This window comes from Pteronotus mesoamericanus, unplaced genomic scaffold (assembly GCF_021234165.1).
Source record: "Pteronotus mesoamericanus isolate MK-2021 breed Mesoamerican mustached bat unplaced genomic scaffold, CSHL_Meso_final contig_116, whole genome shotgun sequence".
Classification (NCBI taxonomy): domain Eukaryota; kingdom Metazoa; phylum Chordata; class Mammalia; order Chiroptera; family Mormoopidae; genus Pteronotus; species Pteronotus mesoamericanus.
This window is the reverse complement of record NW_026555027.1, coordinates 23735672-23753430: the sequence shown is the minus strand read 5'-3', so window position 1 is coordinate 23753430 and position 17759 is coordinate 23735672. Positions and strand designations below refer to the sequence as shown.

The window sequence follows — 17759 nt, the reverse complement described above, 5'->3', positions numbered from 1 at the left end:
ATTGTTTGGGGCATCTTTTCTCTTTGCTTATCCTATGCATTCAACTCTGGTCAGGTGTATGGATTCGCCTTGAGCCTTTTTTAGTTTCTCTCCCTTTTTTCTCTTGTTCCTTTTCTCTTTTCTTCTTTTCCTTTTTGTTTTTCTTTATGAGGCAACAGACATAAGGTACTCTTGCATGACTTGGGGTGTATGGGTGGAATTTAAATGAAATTAGCATGACTAAAAGCACATGTCACAGGGACCTTGGTGTTCCAGGAATAGGATGTGAAGAGTAAGGACTGGGAAATGGAATGTTATAGAATGGGGCAGGAAATGTGTAAGCATTTTCCATTCCTAAAAGCCTCGGGTTAAATGTGCCGCCCTGACCCGGAGCAGCTGGCTGACTCTTCTGCTGTATGTGCCAGGGATCTCTCCTGGTTTCCCCTGAGGAACATACAATAGCTCCCAATGCACAGACAGCATTTATTGAACTGTTCATTCATCTGTGCCATTTAAAACTAGCCCAGTCCTTTCCTCCACAAGTACTAGATATGAATATAAAGTTTAAATGTACATGTAGGATGATTTTACTTATGCTTCAGTTCATTATGCTGTATATGGTACATGATGTATATACGTTTAAACATTATATACAACCATTCACATATATGGGGAAGTATCAAAATGTTACCCTGTAAAATCATTTACACTTGCCTTTCTTTAATGTGTTCCTCAAATATTTATTGACTCACTCGCGTTCTGACCAGGCTCTGTGCTAGGCATTGAGTATACAATGGCATACAAAATAGAAATGATTCTTGGCTTCACAGAGCTTTCAATCTGGTCTGCAAAGCAGACATCTAGACCAGCAATAAGAAGAAGTCCTGAAAATGACCTCCTCAGAGCCATTTAGGGTGTGACTGGAGCTTCAGCAGGGGTACTTGACTGAGAGAAGGAAAGTTAAGGAAGGCTTTTTAAGGAAAGAACAGCTAACCTGAGGCCTCTGGAATGACTAGGAGTTATCCAGCAAAACTGGGGCAATAAGAATCACAGGCAAAGTGAATCATATGAGTTAAATCACAGATGCAAGGAAACACTTAGCAAGTCAAGAAAACTTTTAGCCCTGACCGGTATGGCTTGATTGGGCCTCATCCTGCAAATTCCTGGTCGGGCATATGCCTGGGTTGTGGGTTAGGTCCCCCATCAGGGTGTGTACAAGAGGCAACTGATCGATGTTTCTATCCCACATCAATGTTTCTCACCCTCTCTTTCTCCTTCCCTTGCCCTCTCTCTAAAAACAAATAAGTAAATAAAAGAAAACTTTAAAAAATTCAACATGAGTGAAGTGTGTGATATACGACAAGTCCCGAATGGGGAGAGGGTAGAGTAGGTGGGTGAAGAGATAAGCCTGGAAAGATGGATAACATTTCAGAAAAGATATGTTAAGCCTCTATCTGAAGAGTAATGGCGAATTAGTGAAGTACTGTAAGCAGGAAAGGGCCACCATTGCGACCACAAGTGGAGAAGGGATTGGGTAGGCAAGACTGCAGGCAGGGAGAACAGTTAGGAAGCTGTTGGAATAACTCAAAGGCACGATGATTGGATCAGTGGTCTCAGCTTAAATGTCCCTGACCCCTAACCTAAATTAAGATCCTGGAATGGTCTTACAGCACACTCTATTTTCTCTGCATGGTATTTATTAATAAAATTTTATATGTGTTTCTGTTGTAATTTTTTTACTAAATGTCTCCTTTATTAGATAGTGAATTATTTCATGCAGGCAGGAGCCTGTTACACTTCTTAGCAACTGTGACTCCAGCACCCAGAGTCGTACCTTGCAAATAAGAAGGAATCAATACCTATTTGTGAATGAAAGAATGGATGGATGAATGGAGACGAGGGAAATGGACAGATTTGTGGGATACTTGGGAACTGGAGTTAGTAGGACTCAAGGTTGCTGATAAGGGAAAAACAGTCGGTCATCAAGAATGAGTCCCAGATTCCTGGCTTGATTTCCAAGCAGGTAATGGTTTCATTTATAGAGAAAGGAGATACTTGTGGCCTGACAGGTGGGAAAAGCAGTTTCAGGGCAGGGGCGGATGGTGAGTTCAGCAGGTTGAGCTGGGCATCGGGCGTGGTTTTTATACTGCAAGTTACATTTCAAGTTTCTCTTACCAAAAAAATAACAAACAAAAAAAAGCATACCAACAACAAACAAGAGAAATAAGTATAGAAGAAATACGAATGGACAAATAGTTTTTGCTTTTATTGTTTAGTTTTCCACAGGTTGTCTCTTCTAATTCTTTTATTTTAGCAGACAAAACAATTTATTAAATTGCATCTTTCTATTCATAAAAGCATTAAAATACAGAAAGAAATATTAGGGTATTGGGAATGTAGTAGAAATTACTTTAATAATTTTTTTTCTTGTTACATTTTTGTGATTAAAGTGAAAAATAAAACCAAATGTAAGGACTGTTTTCTGCGTTCTTATTTTTATTATTCAATAGTTCTAAACCATATTAATCCAATTTGGAGGCTTCGATTAAAGTCATCAATGGATCTCTTACATACTTTGTCCTTCAAATTGTAGCTCTCATGGTGGTTGGAGGGAAATATATCACTTCTGAGGATCTAACACATCAAAACTTGATTTATGAATAGCAGTATTTAAGCACTTGCAAAATTCTCTTCAATGGCAGATCACAGATAAAAGAAAAAGAAACTGAAGCCTCTAATTTTTACTATAAACTTAAAATTCCAGACTTAGGAAATCTGCTTCAGTTCTAACAAGAGTAATAATCTCAGAATGCGTTGAGTTCAGGTTTAATATAAAAATCTATTAGATGGATTCTGACTTAATTAATATCCCTCCTTGTTTCCCTTTCTTGCCTTTTTCTCTCCTTTCTTTTTGTAGGTGGTTCAGAAGTGTATTCCTTTCTTAATCAGGCATTTGAAGGACTCGGCCCATAATGATTTCATCCTAAACATCCTCTTAGAGATCGCAGGCTACCAACCAGTGGCTTTGAACAGTTTTCTTCCAATGCTGAAAGAGATTGGTGAAAGATTCCCCTACCTCATTGGACAGATGGCGAGAATTTATGGAGCTGTGGGGCATGTGGATGAAGTAAGTTTGGCTGGTTTTCCTCTTATCTTCCTTAAATTCCACTGACATTCACTCCACTGAAGTTCTATGGCTTGCACATTTTTTTCTGGGACTTCTGAGAGTTCCCATGTCTCTTTCAAATCTTTTGCATAAACAGCAACCTCTGGATCCAGGGCCCCTTATAGCGGGACTACGTGAAAGGTTCAGGAAGTAAAGATATCATTGCCAGAGTGTCACCTGAGAAAAAAGAAAGGTTAAAATGTCTCTATGACATATTCAAGACCACTTTTTAATAAAAACAACCAATAAATAAGTTTTATCTCATTTTGGTCGCACTTCTGCATAATCCAGGAGACCATCAGTAAGCACCAAATCAGAGGCTACCTATTATTAATGAGAATCCTTTGCTTTCCTGTCAATAAGGACCTGTACAAAGTATGTTTTGAGGCCTCTGGATGGTGTTACTTGGGTGAGTGAAATAAACCTTCATGGACGTTTAAAACGACTAGCCTAAATATTTGTTTAGTGGGATCTTTTAGCAGACACAACAAGATGCCACTGGAACTTGTGGGGATTAGGCTCCTAAGAAAAAATTTCCAGAAATTCAAGTTCCAAAGGTTGTATGCATGCATATGTACATACACATGCCTGTCTGTCTGATGATTTTATATTGGGATTTAGGATTTTTACCTTTTAAAAATAAAGGCAAATATATAATTGATGGAGGGAAGCTTTTACTTTTATACACTGACATATGTTATCGTTTCCTATAAGATAAATATAAAACTGTACAATTCTTAAAAGAAATTTCATAGCTCATCAAGTTCAACCTCTTGATTCTCTACAGGAGAAAATTAAAAAATGGAAAAGTTAAGTGACTTACCCAGACTCAGAGCCAGTTAGTTGGCAACTCGGTTGGAATTAGGTCTTTGGTGTTCTTGACACTCTTTTCAAATGTTGTGTTCAAGTGGATCTTTGGTCCTGCTGAGATTTGCAGAGAGCCCAGGGAATGCTAGCTTTCCTCCTGGAGGAGGGCTTTCTCCCCTAGCTTCCCCAAAGAAGGTGGAGAGCTGAGCTTCCAAGCAGCCTGCACCTGTCAGCGTGAGGGTGGATTTTGTAAAAGGATTACTTTGATAGGGACAAGCTGCTTAGTCTAATCCCTTTCTATTCATTACTGTTGGGAATGCCTCACGCCTGCCACAATCTGCCTCCTGGTAACACTTTCCCGTGCTGTTGTCACCTTTGTTGCCAGGAGAACCTGCTGATGTGCCCAAGTGCTTTTAGGCCAACTTTAGCAGACAGCTGTTTGAAACTGCTGACCTTACGTAATTTTTCATGGACCAAAAATTTCAACCTCTTATATGGGAGCCTTGGAATCTTTAAAAAGTGTACTTTCCTGTACTTTAGTGGTGTTCTTTTTGTCACAAATACATTCATGACTCATTAAAATCTAGTAATGCACATTGGAAATGACTAAATTTTCCACAGAAACTCTAATCTACTAAAAAAAACCCCAAAACACTAGCCACATAACAATTATGTTACTGTAGGTTTTTCCAAACTAAAGCAAATCTAAGAGAGAATGGTCTATTAGGTGAGATTTGTGTGACTCTAGATGGGAGCAGAAAGAAGAAAGGATCCAAATAGCATTAAGAATCATTTATTTCAGAATTCAGAATATTAACATATTCTCTCCTGTCTCTCACTCTGTCTCTCTCTGCCCCCGACCCAGCTCTGATCCTCATGTGCCCATGGACACATTTATGTTTGATAGAGAAAAAATAATTTTTTGGTGGTTCTCATTCAGTTTCCCAGTGGAGAAAAATTCTAGAGCAAATATTTCCAAATGTATCTAGATATTAGAATTACATGAAAAAATTTTTTAATAATATAAGTTGTTGGGCACCGTAAACTACCTACTAAATCAAAATCTTCAGGAAAAGGACCCAGGACTCTGGATTTATGGGACCTTCTGCTAGGGTGATCCTGATGTCATTGCTTGTGGGTCAATATTTGAGATCCTTTGATGTAAAGTATTTAAAACATTTTTCTGTTTTAAACTTAGAATCAGGCTTTGTTCATTACCCATCCTACCCTCCTCCCAAGCCATGCTAATCAGTTAAAACTGTTCCACACTACAGGAAACTATAGCAGTTTAGATAAGATGTGGCTGGGAGTAACAAAAAAATTCAAAACAACGGTGGCTTAAACAAAGGTTGATATCTATTTCTCTTGCACATAAATAAGTCTAGAAGGCAGCTAGTCTAGAACTTTATGGTTGCAGAAACCCAGGGATTTTCTACTTAGTTACTCTATCATCCTTGAGCACACCAGAGAGCACATGGCTTCTACCTCATGGTCCAAGGTGGCTACTCATCTTTACCAATCAAGTCAGCATTTCAACCAGCAGGAAGATGAAAGGAGAAAACACCTTTCCATACAAACATAATCTATTGTTTATATTCCATTGACTAAGTAGAACAAAGCTGCACATGACCATACCTAGCTGCAAGGGAGACTGGAACATGTAGTCTAGATTCAGATGGCCACACACCCAGCTAATTGAGAGAGAAGGGCAGAAAGAAATATGAAAGACAAAGAATTTCTCTGTTGCAGATTGTCAAGTCATTTCATTTCTCTTGTCTTTTCTCTCAAAAATAATGTTTTACACTGCTTTAACTCCCTTCTGGCTGATATTCTTTGATTCCTTTATTTTATTTCACTTAGGATAAAACTGATGTAATTATGTATAATTGTCAGTCAAGCTCCTTTACTCAAGAATAATGCCCCTTGTTATTTGTTCCTAATGCTTGAATATCATTTTAGAAAATCCTTCTTTTATCTTCAAAGAATGCTAAAGCTCAGATGTTCCAAGAATGAATATAGTAGTTTAAACAGCTAATAACTGTTTAATTTGAGTGAACCCATTAACCCAGTGGTTGTGTACAGGTTCTTATCACTGCACAGGAAAGAATTTAAGAGTGAGAAAAAGAGGTTTAACAAAGCAGATTTATTAAAGTGACATTACACACTTAAGAAGGAAGTGTGGGTGAACTCAGACAGCTAGTCACACTGAGGGGATCTGGGTGGAGGTTTTGATCGACTCTGCGCAAGGGGAGGAGATGGGGTGGCTTGGAGGGTGACAGTCATCAGCACAACTCATCGTTTTTCTTCCTCTCTGCATGGTGGCCTGGTGATCTGGAGGACAGAGTGTTTTCAAAATTGTGATGTAGGTCAACATGGTTGCCAACTCTGGCAGAGAGTGGTTTTGTTTATCTTAACTGTTTTTTACCCCAAGAAATAGGGAAGGTAGCAATGGGCAGAATAGGGAGGGGTGGGGTAGAGCCTGGGGGCCTTCATTCCCTATGCTAACTTTCCTGTTTCAATAGGACCCCAGTGACCTCAGGCCCTAGGATCTTCTTGTCACCCTGTCCTGGCCTCACCTGAAAATTGACTTAATTTAAAATTTTTTTCTTTGACACCAACATAAAAATTTCAGATGTATTCAGGGGATACCAAGTATCAAGTGATTTTGTTGTTAAGATTTCAAACATTTTGGAAATGCAGAAAAACTAATTGAACTTTAAGTAGCTTGCTCCAACTTTTGAAATACAAAATCTGTGACTAATCAATGCCCACTATTCCAACCCCCCTTGTTGTGTGGTTCTGGCAAACTATATTACTTGACCCTTAAGAGGAAAAATAGAGTCTCCTGGGAGTGTGCAGACCAGAGAGAGCCTCAGGGGTAGATTCAACTCAGAATCAATCACACAAGTTATTAATTGACGTATGCTTCACCTTCTGTGCTTGTGTGAAGCCAGGTGTAAGAACTTCAGGGCCAGCTGTGGGGAACCAGATCGGTGCATCTTTTAAGTCTTTTAAATCAGAGCCCATCTGAGTGGGCAAACTGCTTCAACAACTTGGTAGCTACATCACAGTTTTTCCATCTGTATTACACCCAACAGAGGGAAGCTGGACAAAATAAAAAAAAAATAACCCTAGAGATCCTTATTTTCTCTCTCTCTCAAATTACCTCAATAGTTTTTTTTGGGGGGGGGGGTTGCCCAAAGTTACATGAAAGCATGCTTAATAGCCATAAAATTCTTGTGTCACTATAGGAAGCTATACAGTGACTCACCAGCCTTTTTCAAATATGTGCTGACATCTAATGCATATCTCTTGGATGGAGAGTGAAAATGGGAGTGTCAAAGAGCAGAGAAGTTTTCTTCTAGAGTAAATGATGAGTTGTTACTCAAGCCTTTCTCATTGCATGTATTTGGATATGGGCTTAAACTTAAGTCTAACAGAGAAATTAGGGAAGACAGCAACCATGGAAATGGCTTGCTTTTTCCCTGCTTCTCTCCAAGGGAAGAGTCTGAATAGATGGATATGCATGGGACAAGTCAAAATAAGGCCATACAGAAAAAAAAAATGAGGTACCATAGGTAACCATTTGTATCATTAAAGGTATAAAGCAGAAGTGATTATGTGCTTTCTTTTTTTTAGGAAATAACTGGTATGCATAGTTTTTGTGTTTTGTTTTGTTTTTGACTCAGAGTGTATCTATATGTATCTATTTTATATTTATATTGCAGAGCATTTTTCCTAAGGGGAATAAGAGTAATAAAAATAATAATGAAGCCACATTTTATAAAATTTGATAATTTAAAATAGGCCTATTTTGTTCGGTGCACTGGAAGTGCATTGCTTTTCATAAACAGCAGGTGTTCCCCAGCTTCCCACTTATAAAAACCGTACAAATAAGTTTATAGCTTTTTAAAAAAAACTCTCATTAACTAAATCTGAAGTGGTTTAAATTAAATGTAGACCAGACTGACTTTTCTTGTCCATGGAGAACTAAAATAGAATATTTCTATTCTAGAAGCTTTTCTTTTTCTTTTTCATTACTTTCTTCACCCATTAGACCCTCTCAGCTGTGCAAGTGGTCTTGGCCTGCTTCTTGGGGTACTGGACTTATTACAGCTCTCTTTCCTAATATAGGTCAACATGGCAAAGAGACTCCTTTAGAAATGGCTTTGAATTCTTGAGAAGCTGAATTGAATTCATGTGTTCTATCCATCTGCTGAAGTCTCAAATGAATCGAGACCATTTTTGTTTAATAGTCAAATCCTCATTAGGACCGAGTCTCATTAGAAGGCACACTAGTTCGTAGCATGTTTTCCATATCCGTTTTTTGCCCCTGTGCCAGACCTACAAGGCAGCCGACCTATGTGGTGGAAACAGAAAGGAGAAGCTTTCAAATGCTCTTTACAAATGATCTCATGGCATGTGGAAGGATGCTATGGCCTGTTGTTTTCCTTAGCTGGAGACCAAAAGTCTGCACCTGTGAAGAATCAAATGGTGTGCCCTCTGAGTGCAGCCGCTGCCAGTGGGGGTGTTAAATCCTGTGCTCTCGCCTTGTTTTTCTAACTGGCTGGGATAAGCTGGCCAAGCACCAGGGCGTGTTTATTACATCCTCTCTGGGCTCAGAGTCATGAACACTTTTCAAGTAAAGAAGTGACACACATCTTGCCCAGGTCACATTTCTGTGACATCCGGCAGGCCTTTCACAAAAACACTTTCAGGAGGAAAAGGAACAGAATGACAAAGGCAACTGAAAACCGCATTACTATCCTCATCCTGACTGAGGAAAAACATCCTGCAAAATAGGAGCTAGATAGACAATTTGTGTCTTTAACTTGCAAATCAAGATGAAAGGATTTGGGGCCCATTCTATAGGGGGAAAGAGCTGTGACTTAAAACCACAATTTCCCCAAAGATGGTGAAATTGGTAGACTTTAGTAGACTCAGTGACTGGGAATTTATTTTCTCAAGCTTTGATTAGAGCCAGGCAGCTACTACTTAGTACTATAGAATTGTCATCAATTAGGAACAATTACTTTTGTCCAAAATGAAAAAAAAATTATTGTTTTTTTATATTCTAAGAAGGTTACATGCTAACTGTAAATAATACTAAGTCTCTTGCACAGTGTAAAGAGAAAGAAAAAATTTTGAGTATATACAAAATATACTTTCAAATAACTGCTGATATTCCATATTCTCCTTTCTTCAGGAGTTGAGCTGCTGATTCTTTTGGGGTGCAAAACCTAGTGCTGGTGATGGGGACACAGAGAGGAGAAAGACACGGTCTCTGCCCTAGAGGGTCTCACAGTGAATGGGGATGAGAAAGATGTGCAAACAGATGAATTTAAATGTAATTTGGTGCCTGTTACTCCTGACTTCTGAACTGGATCAAAAAGGAAGAAAACCCTGCATAGGGGAGTTTGGGAATGTGTAACAAACTGGGTTTGTTGGCTAATGGGATTATGTCAGGGAAGGGAGAAGAGGGTATCCACAGAAGGAAGAGCAAAAAGATGGGGAAAGGCCTGGAGTCTTCTAGAAACAGTGAAGAGTTTCAAGTGCCTGGAGCACTGAATGCAGAGGAGGAGGGATGAGGCTGGAAGGTAGACTCAGATTATGAAAATTTCTCATGGATTAACAGACAGTTCTGTTGTAGGTGGGAATTAGTTCCTTCCACAGGATCACAGGGAAAGCATTCCAAGGACCCATGCATGGGAGACAGTAGTATGGCAAGGCTTATTTGTACCATGAAAGCTGCTCCCTGGGTTTCCAACGTACCATCTCCCTCTGTCCTGCCATGGAAAAAGTCCAAACCGTGTCCTCAGGAAGGCCAAGACAAAAGCCAGTGTCCAGACCGGCTCCATACCAAAGTTCAGTCCTTTGGAGCCTGCAGGTGGCTGATAAGCAGCCTCAATCTTCATGCAGGTAGCTTAACTTGTTCCTGCTGTAGTCCATTTCAGCTTCCCTCTTCCTGGAGCCTGTGTGTGGAGTCACATGGCCATGGGCCACATGGCTGCTAAGGCTGCATGGATATGGAGAGAAGATGCAGGAACACACAGGGTGAACAAGGGTCACCCAAGCAAGAGAGAGAACTTAGTCCTCTTGGAGCCCACACCATCTGCTGTGGGCTTGGAAGCTGCTGGGCCCTCATGGTCATCTGCTCTCGGACGAGAGAGTGCATGAATGAATGGTGAGCACGTCACCAGGTGGGCAAAAGAGAGAACTTCTTTGTTCCCCTGGGATTATATTAGCTTGGGTGTGGGACAGACCAGGTACCCTTTCAAAATGACCAATGAACTTCTCAAGCTTCCGTGGAGTTTGGATGGGCCCATCTCCCAACCAGTCCCATTTTTCCCCTGTCTCTTTGGTCCAGCACCTCCCTCCATTGCCATTTAGACTTATGTTGTGCATGTGCCTGCCTTCCTAGCTCCCACCATAGAAGGAGAAGGTAGGAGTGTTAATCCTCTTGAAGAAATGCTGGGATCCCCTGGAGTGTGAAGCTGTAGCTTCCTGGCTAGCAAGCAGGCTTCTGCTTCCCACTTTATTAAACTCAATGTCTATTCCCCTTTGCTCTCTTTCTTAGTTAAATACCACTGGTAATAGTTCCTGTCTTCTACCTTCTCGCTCCATTACTGATACCCTAGTGACCTAAGAACAGTATTTTGTTTCCCTTCATGGTGCAGACCAGTAAGCGAATACTATGTACCTCAATTCCTAAGAAAGTAAAGAACCGGGTAAAAGGACAAAATGTCCCCACAAATGGTTGCAAAGCTAAAATAGTAAGTAATGGTTACAGAAGTTATGTGTTGCAAGAGTTCTCAACAATGTCTTAATTATCAACTGCAACTGAGACCAACTGGCCAATCCACAAAGCGCTCTCAGGCCGTAAGCACCTGAAAGGAGCCTCTGCCTGGCCAGCTTCACACCAAGAAAGGTCAGCTGGTCCCCACCAATCTGATCTTCCTCTCTGCAGAGGGGCATAATCTGACTTTCTCACACCAGGAGCCATGACAGAAGTAGGCCAGTGCTTCCCCCAAGAGAGGCAGAAAGTTTCCACCAAGTGACATCCCCTTATAGCCTTGAGCTCAATAAGTGAATGAATCCTGGATTCACCAGAAAGGAAAACTGGCCATTGGCCACAGCAGGGTTGAGAGTGTGAAGTAGTTGCTAATTCCAGTTCAAATCCTACAGCCCTGTTAAGCTGGCAGCAGGAGTCTTTGCCCCACCCACACTCTCATTCCACAGTCCTCAGACTCAAATCGCTTGGTGTAAGTCTACTGCTTCCAACTACCAGCACCTGCATTTCTTTGCCTATGGCTTCCCCCAACTTTACAAGCCATGTTGTTAAAATGCATGGCAGGATGTGTAAGGAATTAACACTGCCCCCAGCAGCCCTCAACCAATGATGGGGTGCTTATACCCCAACTCTCTCAACCCCCCATTCCCAATCCCAAATGAGATAGCCTTTCCCCAGAACTCACAGGCATCATTTCTGAGCTATGTTCCTTCTCTTCCTCATTCTTTTCTTGCCTACCAGTCTCCTGCAATTTCCAGGTAGATCATTTGCACTCAAATCATCTCAGGGTCAGCCTGTTCCAGAGAGCCTATTCCAGGAGGAGGCATTTCCACACCTCCCCAGGCAACTGCAATTTCTCTTGCTCCAAACCCTTGAGAATATACATCTGTAATGTAGAGTTTAGCACCCAATTTTCTTCTGGTTGCATTTGCTTTCAATCCATTCAGCATATGAACATATACACCCCCAACCCACTGTAAGCACTGGGGAAGAAAGAACTGATGACGTAAAAAACGTCCAATCCTGTAGGGAATATTTATGAGTTTATTTGAGCCAAACTGACAACAATTGCCAGGAAACAAGAGCAAAATGGAAAAAAATACAATAAAAATAAATTTTAAAAGAGAAAATGCTCTGGAGAATGGCAGTTTTTCAGTTTATTTTATGCATTACAATCAAAGAAGGACACGTCAGTGGGTTACATGAAATCCATTTGTCCCAAATCAATGGGGTGGAAATCTCTGGGACTGAATAAAGAATAAAATGGATAAAACATACTTCTTTTACATTGGTGGGTATGAGATAGTTAACAAAAAACATTTACAGCACACAGAGATGGTATACAGGGAACAAGATAACAGTGAGGAGTCCTGTGGTCTTGGGTTCTGGTGGGAGATTGTACCTTGAGGGGTCTGGAAAAAAGGGAATTACTCTGATATTCCAAAGGTATGTTATTGTAGATGCAAAAAGACAATAGACATGCTCAGTTAAGGTAAATATTGACTTTTGTCAAGGAAGGTCCTGGCCTAGGACATGGCTACCCACCATGACTCACTTTTAGTTATGAATTTTTATGTTTGGACCATCCTATGTGATTACTTTAGGTCTCTGAGTTTGTGAGGACACCATGAAGGCCTTCCCTGAGCTTGTCAGGATTAGTTTGTGGCCCCTTTTTTATCCACAGAGCCATGCTTCACACTTCCTCACATTCCTTCACACTCCCTGATGATTCATCCCAGCAATGGGCTTACAGCAGGGGGCCCACAGATCAATATGGACTAGTTGTTCTGCAGAGACTGAAGGTTAACTGAGCATCTGTGTTTTGTATTAGTAAATGGCAGCTGGTAACATTGGCAGGTTGTGTTTGAGAAGGGCCAGGAAAACTATAGGCACTGGGTTCCATCCATGGATGTTGGCTACTGGTTTTCAAAATTTGTCAGTCTGCTGGCTGACAAATGTGTGTGGTTCCCAGACCAGCAGCATTGGACATCACCTGAGAGCTGGAATCAGAATCTACAATTTAATAAGATCCTTGGGTGATGTGTATGCACATGAAAGTGTAAGAGGCATTGTCAAGATTCCAAGCCCTAACCTACAGGGTTTTTCTGCTCTAAAATCCCCCAGGGATATATCAAAAAGTTTAAGCCTGAATTTATTTCATAGTGAATAGGATTTGGGAACTTGATACTCGTTCACTTGGACTGAGCTAAATCCCCTAAGGTGTATCTGACAGTTGGCTGATCAGCAATGAACTGTCTCGCTGACATGTTCATGTTATTATATTCTTAGCCTTAACCGTGAATACATGTAGATAGCACATACAAAATTACACTGAGAAGGGTATCTTGACATCAGTTTATTTCTTGTTAAGTAATAAATAAATCTAAAGTTGATAAAGGAATAGTTGTTGCTATTTAAGATTAATAAATTTGAGATGAGTGGAAAATAAGTGTTCCCAGAACATGAATAAATGAAAACAATCTAGGCAATGTTTCCCAACTTCACTCCTATGTAGAGCCCTATGAAGTTTCAAGTATCTGGCAGTTCACCCAGAGAAATAGAAAACAAACTTTCCTAACTATCTCACATCATTGAACTCTTTATTTACTAAGTGTGGTTGATTGCAGAAATCCCTGGGTTATGCTAAACTCCTACTCATCTCTTCCTTCTTCCTGACTATAGCCCTTAGCTCATGCAAATGTCCCTTTCCTCATTCAAAACACTGGACTGGGAGTTAAGAGGTGTTTTCAAGCCTGTGGTTCATCTTAGCCTGGTGACTTTGACAGGGTGACCTTGGGGAGTGGTGGTCAATGTGCTGTCAGAGCCTCAGGCTGTCCAGAATAAATGAGGACCAAAAGCCCAAGGTCCTTTCCAGCTCTGACATACTCTCATTCTTTGATTTTCTTATTATTACATTTTTTTTCTGCTTCTCACTTTAAGAACTAACCCTACTCAATAATATTTCCTTTAGCTAGCTTAAAAGAAAATATATTTTATTTAATAAATAAGTATGTGGCCAAATGCAATGCTGAGGAGACAATCATCATGTATCTTCATAATTTTTTTTTCCTTCTTCTGAATGTCATTTGGCAATGACAGTAGGCTAATTCTGTTGGGTTTCTACTTTCCAGTATGGTTTGGTTGCTGTGGTTTGTCATGAGGAAGAGATATTCTTACAAAGCTACTTCCATGTAAGTGAACTGGATAAAGCAAGATTGCCTTTCAATAAGCAGTGCCACTCCAACCGCCCCCCCCCCCACAAAAAATTGCTGCCCAGAGCCCAACTTCTCAATGAGAGCTCCACATTCCTAAAGCACTATTTGGTTACCAACTCCTTCTCCTTATGACGGGTAGGCACAAATTAAATTAACAGGGAAGGAGAGTGATGAGAGGAAACAGAAGTTACAAAGATTTCCTAAAGGAAATAGGCTCCCTTAGAAAGTAAGAATGACCTTGAAGTCAAGATGCATAGATTTTATTAACCTATGCAGTAGACACAGTTGAAACAGTAGGCACAATGGAAACAGTAGACACAATGACCTGACTCCTCTGTTATTCTTTTGAGAAATGGTAAGATTAAACCATACTATTGTATGATGCACCCCCACCATTCATATGTTGAAAGCTAACCCCCAAGGTGAAATATTAGGAGGTGGGACCTTGAGAGGTAATTAGGTCATGAGAGTGGAGCCCTCATGCATGGGATTAGTGCCCTTGCCCCTTCCTCTGTGGAACCAATCACCAAATCTGCCAGCACTATGATCTTGGACTTCCCAACCTCCAAAACTGTGAGAAATAAATGTTTGTTGTGTATCAGCTACCCAGTATGTGATACTTTGTTATAGCAGCCTAAAAGGACTAAAACAAAACATGAGTCCATTCAAGATCTTAATGCAATCCTATCTAGAAATCCTAAAAGGCTGTTTTATTTTATTTACACCATTTACATAATAGTGAGCTCATGGATGAGTGGAAAGCAATTTGGAAGGCAATTAATGTTTTCTCCAGGCTAGTGTATTTGAAACTTTTTCTTTCCAGCCCACCCTGGCTGAAAAACCCCATACTACTAGTTGTAATTTGTTTGCATATTTTTATCTACTTATTTATTTTCATCTTGTGTCCAGCAAGCAGTTAAGGCAGTTCACAATGAAAACATAGTTGATCTAAGAGCAAATAAATAAATAAATAGATAGATAGATAGATAGATAGATAAATAATAAAAAACTTCACCCAAGGCAAAATCCAGGAACAAAAAAAGGGAGCACTTGGAGGAATGTGGGACAAGGTACTAACAAAAACTATAGCAAACTCTCCTAGCTATGGAAATTGCCAGTCTCAAACAAGGTTTACACTTTTGCAAACTGCAATTTTCCATTTCATTGTCCCCTTTAAGTAATGAAATAATATTCTTCCAAATATTTCTGCCTAACTTATATTTGGAGTTACATCTCAGCTACCATGAAAAAAAATCTGGCTATTTCTTTTGAAAATAAGTAGTTGCTAGATGCCTGGTCAAGATGGTGGCATAGGCAGACAGGGCTTGCCTCTTCTCATGACCACACCAAAATTACAACTAAAATATAGAACAACCATCACTCAGAACTGTCAGAAATTGAGTTGAATGAAAGTCTGACAACTATGGAATTAAAGAAATCACATCCATCCAGACTGGTAGGAGGGGTGCAGATGCAGAATGGTCCCTCACACACATGTGGTAGATAAAAATTCAGAAGGAATATATCAGGAGCGGGGAGTCCAAGCCCTATACAGGGTACCCCCACCCCCAGCCCAGGGTTCCAATGCCAGGGTAATAAGTCCCTATAACTTCTGGCTGCAAAAATCAGCAGGTATTGAGTTGGTGGAAGAAACTTCTGGAGTCCCAAGGAGTTCCTCTTAAAGAACGTACACACAGACTTGCTCCTTACTCAGACTCACTCCCTCTGAGCTACAGCAGGGAGGTAACAGCTTGAAAGACACTAGTGACATACAGGGAGGAACTGAAGTGTCTGACATCAAGGCAAGAGCTGAGGGACACCTTTCTCCGAGACAGAAAGGTGGACAGAAGCCATTGTTTCTTTTCCAAACCATCTGCCACCACAGAGCCACAGACCGGGCAGGCAGGGACAATATATATATCTGAGACTCCATCAACCTGGATAACACTGTTTGTCCTTCCCTGGATATCCTATGAGGTTCCAGCCCGCCAAACTTATGGTCCCACCCAAGCTGTTAACAGTGAGTTTGCATATGAATGGCTGCTCTTAGCTCATGTTTCACAGCTTCTTAAAACCTCAAACAGCAGCTGGCCTCAGTGAGCCAGCCTAGATCCACAGCTTGACTTCGCCTGGGAATCTCCAAGTCCAGCACAAGTAATAGCCATCTCAGATTGCTTTATATATCGGGAAGGGTGGCCCTGGGCAAAACACAGATCGGGGCTGACTTTGGCCTGTATCATCCAGGAAATCCCAGAGGCCAGCGCACCCAGTGGACATCTACAGACCACATCAGAGCACCCTGCCACTGCACAGCTGGTCCTCAACAGAGGATGGAGGTTGGTGATAAGTGGTCACAGCCAATTTTTGCAGCTGACTGGCCTGGGTAAATCCTTCTCATTGACCTGACAGCAGCAACCAAGACTCAACTACAAGAGGAGAGTGTGCTTAGCCCACACAAAGGACTCACCTCAATACCCAGCTTGGGTGATAGGGGAGGCTATGCCACTGGATCCTACAAGACACCTACTACATTAAACCACACTACCAAGACATAGAGTCAAAGCAGCTCTACCTAATACATAGAAACAAATGCAGGGAGGCTGCCAAAATGAGGGGACAAAGAAACATGGCCCAAATGAAAGAACAGATCAAAACTCCAGAAAAATAACTAAACAAAATGGAGCTAAGCAATCTATCAGATGCAGAGTTCAAAACACTGGTGATAAGGATACTCAAGGAATTTAGTGAGGACCTCAACAGCATAAAAAAGATACAGTCAGAAACAAAGGATACACTAATTGAAATAAAGAAAAATTTACAGTAGAGTGGATGAAGCCAAGAATCAAATCAATGCTTTGGAACATAAGGAAGCAAAAATCAACCCATCAGAACAACAAAAAGTAAAAAAAGAATCCAGAAAAATGAAGGTAGTGTAAGCAGCTTCTAGGACAACTTCAAATGTTGCAACATTCACATTATTGGGGTGCCAGAAAAGAAGAGAAAGAGCAAGAAATTGGAAATCTGTTTGAAAAATTAATAAAGGAAAAGTTCCCTTATCTGGTGTAGGAAATAGACATGCAAGTCTAGGAAGCACAGAGAATCCCAAACAAGATGGATGCAAAGAAGCCCACTCCAAGATACATCATCATTAAAATACCAAGAGAATCTTAAACGCATAAAGAGAAAAGCAGTTAGTTACCTACAGGAGAGTTCCCATAAGATTGTCAGCTGATTTCTCAGAAGAAACTTTGCAGGCCAGAAGGGATTGGCAAGAAATATTCAAAGTCATGAAAAGTAGGGGCCTACAGCCAAGATTGCTCTACCCAGCAAAGCTATTATTTAGAATTGAAGGGCAGATAAAAAGCTCCCAGACAAGAAAACACTAAAGGAGTTTGTCATCGCCAAACCATTATTATAGAAATGTTACAGAAACTTATTTAAGAAAAAGATCAAAACTATGAACAATAAAATGGCAAAAAAAAAAAAATATGTATCTATCAACAATTGAATCTAAAAAACAAAGTAAGCAAATAGGAAGAACAGAGACAGAATCATGGATACAGAGAGCGTTTTAATTGTTGCCAGAGGGGAGGTGGGTGTAGGGGAATGGGTGAAGAGGTGAGGGAATTAAGAAGTACAAATAGGTAGTTACAGAATAGTCAGGGGGATTTCAAGTACAGTATAGGAAATGGAGTAGCCAAAGAACTTAACACATTATGACCCATGGATATGAACGATGGTAGAGAAATTGCCTGAGGGAGTGGGGTGGTGCTGGGTAGAGGGGGAGCAAAGAGGGAGAAAT

At 40.6% G+C, this 17759-nt stretch overlaps 1 protein-coding gene across 1 annotated transcript in view; it reads left to right on the top strand.

The window, feature by feature from the left end:
* Positions 1–17759, top strand: part of VEPH1 (ventricular zone expressed PH domain containing 1) — a 187565-nt gene that overhangs the window by 56700 nt on the left and 113106 nt on the right. The window contains exon 6 of the mRNA XM_054579995.1: positions 2897–3106. Within this exon, the coding sequence (XP_054435970.1) occupies positions 2897–3106 (210 nt within the window). The remainder of the gene's footprint in view (positions 1–2896; positions 3107–17759) is intronic.